This window comes from Apis dorsata, unplaced genomic scaffold (assembly GCF_000469605.1).
Source record: "Apis dorsata unplaced genomic scaffold, Apis dorsata 1.3 scaffold_415, whole genome shotgun sequence".
Taxonomy (NCBI): domain Eukaryota; kingdom Metazoa; phylum Arthropoda; class Insecta; order Hymenoptera; family Apidae; genus Apis; species Apis dorsata.
Window position 1 is genome coordinate 144,207 of NW_006263670.1, and position 5,352 is coordinate 149,558.

At 42.7% G+C, this 5,352-nt stretch overlaps 1 protein-coding gene and 1 non-coding gene across 3 annotated transcripts in view; both read right to left on the bottom strand.

The window, feature by feature from the left end:
- LOC102679336 overlaps window positions 1–4,042 on the bottom strand; it is a 9,027-nt gene extending 4,985 nt beyond the window's left edge. Inside the window, exons 1-3 of one of the 2 annotated variants that reach the window (XM_031512288.1) lie at window positions 3,865–4,042; window positions 3,320–3,413; window positions 2,308–2,388 (exon numbers count right to left, since the gene is read on the bottom strand). In XM_031512288.1, coding sequence (XP_031368148.1) covers window positions 2,308–2,388; window positions 3,320–3,413; window positions 3,865–3,944 — 255 coding nt within the window. In that variant the 5' untranslated portion in view covers window positions 3,945–4,042. Of the gene's footprint in view, window positions 1–2,307; window positions 2,389–2,518; window positions 3,255–3,319; window positions 3,414–3,864 lie in introns of those variants that run through there. The other variant, XM_031512289.1, reaches the window with a different exon arrangement.
- An 83-nt stretch (window positions 4,043–4,125) lies between these two features.
- On the bottom strand, window positions 4,126–4,198 carry Trnav-uac. Its single transcript has one exon. It is a non-coding gene; the product is annotated as a tRNA-Val (tRNA).
- Between the last annotated feature and the right edge of the window lie 1,154 nt (window positions 4,199–5,352).

Consider the following 5,352-nt stretch of genomic DNA (forward strand, 5'->3'; position numbering starts at 1 on the left):
CCGCCCTCTAAAAAAAGATATAAATATCTCTTTCGTATTCGCAAAAGATACGAGGATAATAACAAAATAATAATAATATATTATAAACATAATAACAAAAAACAGGGGATTATTAATTTTAACAACCATCTTCTCTCGATTGTTCCATTGTCTCTTCGAAAGAACGTTCGAGAATTAAAAATTATTTTGATTCGGGGAAAAGGAAGCACCGCGGGCGTTCGATAAAAAATGATAAAGGGGGAATTTGTGATACGGCAATTACGAGCGCGCGTTTCGCAAAACGGTACGAATAATTATTTAACATAATAAAATTTGATTATTAAAATTGTCGTTCGAGGATGAAATTTCTCGCGTTCGAGCAAAATCGCGGAAAGTACTCGCGCACGGGTTTTATTGTTGCGCGTACGCGTACGTATATACGGTAATAGAAAACAAAAGGCAATCCGAGTTCAAGGCTTTCGGTACAACTACCGTAAAATACCTCTTTTTCCATATACGCGTCACTTTCCGACAACGGCACACTGTCAAACGTAAGCCAATACGTTTAAGATAAAATTTTATGTGTATCGACGAACCGTATTCTTATTCTTTTTATCTAAATTATCCTGTGTATATATATATATATATATATATATATATATATATATATACACGTAATATAAGAATACGTAAAAGGAAGAGGAGCGTGAAAATAATTAGAACGTTATCCGCGTAACGATAATGGAAGGATAATATTGGCGAAAAAAGGGGTTATTTTTATCTCGGCGAAGGAAAAAAAAAAATGGAACTCGACGCGTGCAAGAGCGGGTGAGATAGGAAGGGAACGCTNGGAACGCTGCGAATCCTCTCCCCTCCTCCGAATAAACGAGGGAGCCCTGTCTCCAACGTTCCGTCAATTTTTTATCGAAATCGCACGGAGATCCTGCCATCCTCCTCTTCCGCGATAGCGAACAGAACGAAATGGAGTTTCGTATTTCAATTTATTTTGCTCGTTTTTATTATTGCCGTTTGATCAATTCTTTTGCCCGTACGTTTGATAGTTCACTTTCTTATCTACCGGATATCATCGAAGAGGAGCGAGATTATTTTCCTGGAAGGTTCTTGAAAAACGAGAAATTCGCGAGAGGACAATGTTAAGAAGACGAAATCTCGTTGGAGTATCGGCGTTCGGACGGCGTAAAGGGCACTGACTCCTGGATCCGCAATCTCGCTGACCAGATCTGTCTGCGAGCGTTTCGAGCCAAGGGCGTACCATAGTCTACCTTTTCAACATTTTCTAGCGATTCTCTCGACGCGGTTAAGAGGATAAAGCGAAAGCTTTGGGTGTCAACGATTTTTAACCGGCGCGTTTATAAAAATTCTGTCTCGAGTTGTATTATTTTCTTTTCGAAGGCAAAGTGCGTCGAGACAGAGGGAGATAGATTCGTTATTCGAGGCTGGAGCGTGCGGTGTAGCGTGCTCCTTTTTCTTTTTTCCTTTCTTTCTTTCTTTAGTTTTGTTTTTCCCTTCGAGTCGATGGCAAAACAGGACTGGTCCGCTCGGGCGTAAACATCCGAATGGTCGAGGAAGTCGATGAATCCGACAACGCGCATTAATCGCGCCTCGAGAACGGGATTAAGAAAATATACCTGTTGTAAAGGCGAGAGCAGAGGGACGATGAAAAGGTACGCGATGTACGGACGCCAACCATTTCTTTTCTTTTCTTTTCTTTTCATTCTGTAAGCGAGGCATACGACTCGATGAAGAAAGAGAAAAGTAGCGATTGAAACGCTCCTTTATTTTATTATTTACTCTTACGTTATTTTTCGATTCGAATCTATGATCGCTAGGACGACACGAAGAAAAAAGTGATTTTGGAGAATGCTGCGCCACTGCGCGTCCGTGTGTGTCTGTGCGTCTATGTGTGGACTTGGGGCAGTTTTAATGGGAGGCGCACGCGCGCACGGCCTCTCCGGGGCCGAAACTGGCGAGTGAAGGGCCCCTGAACGAAACACAGTTTGGTTCATGCATCTGCATATAAATCACTGGTTGGACAGGCTTAAAAAGCTGGGGGGCTATTGCGAACCCGCCAATAACCGCGAAACATCGACTTTCTTCCGTCGTGTCGGGATGCTACGGTTAAAACTACACCGTATCTTTTTATACGAACCCTTCGAAACAAAACTTTTCCGAGAGAGAATGATAATCGCGGCCGTAGAATCGAGAATCGTTCTAAACCGAACGAATAAAATTCCGTTTTAAAGAGATCTTGCTTAGAAATTAATGCGATTTTACGATTAATCCGTAATTTTTGTTAATCGGATTTACCTTCGCCTCCAACGTCTCCAGTTGCGCCATTCTTGGTTCTAGAAATTGCTGTTGCGTCCCATTTCCAGTGTGTAGAGCAGTCTAGGAAACCAAGTAAAATTCGTTATTATTTTTCGCGAGAGAAATCGTCGATTCGACGTCAGGTATTTCGTATCGCGTATACATATATAGGGGATCGTGGTTTTCCTGTTACGATCGGCATTCGTGAGTCCTTCGTGAGTCTTCGAGGTAAAATAATACCCGTGGTATACTCGCAACATTTTTTTACGAGATGACGAGTTCTCACCGCTACGCGGACAACGGACAATAATTATCTCTCGTCGATGAACGATGTATATTCTTTCAACTTTGATCGTTTCCCCTCCTTCGCCAATTATAATACGATTACGATCTTCTTTTCGATGGAACGCGTTCTTTTTTTGCCTCCTCCATCTCTTACGTAGTAATAAAAGTTTGAGTTTGAGCGACCTCCGACGGGAAGATGGCCGGGAAAACTTTTCCCCGAGATGTATTACACGTCGATACAGATCATATTACGAATGACGGGTAAGCGTGGTAAGTCAACGATTCTCTCGAGTCGAGAAGTAACGTCGAACACGATAGAAAGTTACGAAAGCGTGGTTAATGCGTGTTCGATGCCGAGAAGAGGAACGAAGCGATTTTAAATATACAAATTTAGAAAGAGACGCGTGTCTGACGGTTTTCTAGTCGGCCGAGGGCCCCCAGGCGAACGCGATAGGTGTCGCGAGTGTGTGCGCGCGCATGCGCGCACGCGCATATAACGACCCAAGCCAAGAAATAACGCGAAAGGGTCGATCGTAGGACTCGCGAGAATTACTATTTCACGGTTTGCTCGCCGATTCTCGCCGCTACACGCCTCGCTACATCGAATTCTTCTCGCTTAGTCGTTCGGCCCCCCCTCCTCTCCCCTCCCGTTTCTCGAATTTCGTAGTTCCTCGATCGAGGGTGCGCTCGCGCATGTGTCGTGCGTGATCCTTTTCATTCGACTTACCAGAGAGACGGATCTTTGCTGAAGCTTGTGCCCGAGATCTTCTTTCCCGTCCCCGCAATCGGTCGTGTAAAACAATACGCTCTTCTTCGATCCCCTTGAAATGAAAAACTCTGATTAATCTCTCAAGGTTTTTCTTTTTTTTTGTTTTATAAGGAAGAGAGTGTTTATATTCTCGTAATTTTAGGAAACGGTTTACGGAGGGAAATTTTTAGCGCGAACGACGATGTAGCGTGCACAGGAAGGAGAGAGCAAAGAGGGGGTGATTTGCGTCACGATAACGCTCGGTCTCGCGTCGTCGAAACGGTTACGAGTCCAGCAATTTTGTCCCGAGTTGCTCGTTCCGCTACACCTGCCTCTTTTTCTCGCCTCGTTGTTCTCGTTTCGTTGTTTATTTCGAAACGAAAAAAATCGAAAATCGTTCGTTCTCGTTGTATATTTTGGATCCGAATATGAGAGAAATCGTTTAAAAGATTGTCGCGTTGAGCGATTAAACGTGTATAATGTAAGTAGGATATAGGCATAGGGCACGTTTAGGATAATCACACCTGAGTGCCTTCCCATTCCGGTTGAACGGTTGATGTTCAGCGAGCACGGCCGAATCGACGTAGCACCGGCTCTCGTTCATAGCGATGTCAACACCAACATTTCAACCTACGTTAATTTCCTCGTTGCGTTGACATCTGAAACAAAAGAGGAAACAACATCATCTCTTTTTCTTATTTTCTCTCTCTCTCTCTTAAACTTTTTAACTTTGCACGAAAAATATTTGCACGTACACGAGTTTCATAAAATAAGTAAAAATTAAATGGTTCCGACCGGAATCGAACCGGTGATCTTCTGCGTGTAAAGCAGACGTGATAACCACTACACCACGGAACCTCGATAACCCGTCGACGTTTATTTCAAAAATCGCGCGCGTATCACCGGGGTCGATTGTACCGTTATAAGAAAAAAAAAAAAAAAAGAAAAAAAAAAATATTAATATTACGCGTGACGAGTAAATTATTCATCGTGCGTTATCCACTCGTCGCGATATAAATAGCGGAAAGCGTGGATAATAATTACATTACGAAAGTAGAATTGTTTTTTTTCTCTTTTTATTATTATCGCTCGTTAATATATAAAAAAAAAAAAAAAAAATTGCAAGTTACACGATATGGATATGAATGGAGGAGGGAGTTGGAGAGGCGCCAGGCCGGTTTCGACGAACCCACGCGTCACGATCGATCGAAGAAACGCGTCGCGAGTAATATTCGTAAATGTGTTAAGTAACGTTCCGTAATGGCTGCTCGATCTCCGCATATATTATGCGCGAGAAAGTTCATTCCTTCGCCCACTGCGATAGCGCGTACGTAAGTGTATGTATAAACGCATTCGACGATGTCTAGACGAATTCGGAGGAGCGAATGAGATGGAAGAAATCGAAATATACGATGCAGTTAATAGCATACGTATATATAATTTTTCAGATCAATCTCGAACGTTTACCTCGATACCTCGTTCACGCGCGATGAGCAACTCACTATTTTCATTCATTTCATTTTCATTCGGAAGGATATACATGTATGCACGTACGTACGTATATATAGAAGTTTGAAACCGAAGAGCGCGCGTTTAATAGTTTCAACCGTCGTGTCGGTTGAATTTGAACGATACGCATGGGTTGATACGTATATAGCGTATATACCCTAGAGGATGACGAGCACAGATGGTTGTCAGGTGTGCATCGTTATTCTACCCTATTTCGTCCTTTGTAATCCCGAGTGCTTTCGCTTTGCGTTGTACATTTAGAGAGGAATAATGGGACGATTCTCAAACGTGAGATAACGCGTTAAAATGGCCGTATAAAGAGACGAGAAAAAAAGTCGAAAAAACACGCGAGTGTAACAGCGACTTACGGTATTGAAACGTACGTTGTTTCGTACCGTGAATAACTGTGCATAGGTTACACAGTAGCAGTTCTCGGTATTTCATTTCGTAGATGAAACGCGATAACGTCGAAACGTGTTACGATGGATGAGCGCTGTATCGTA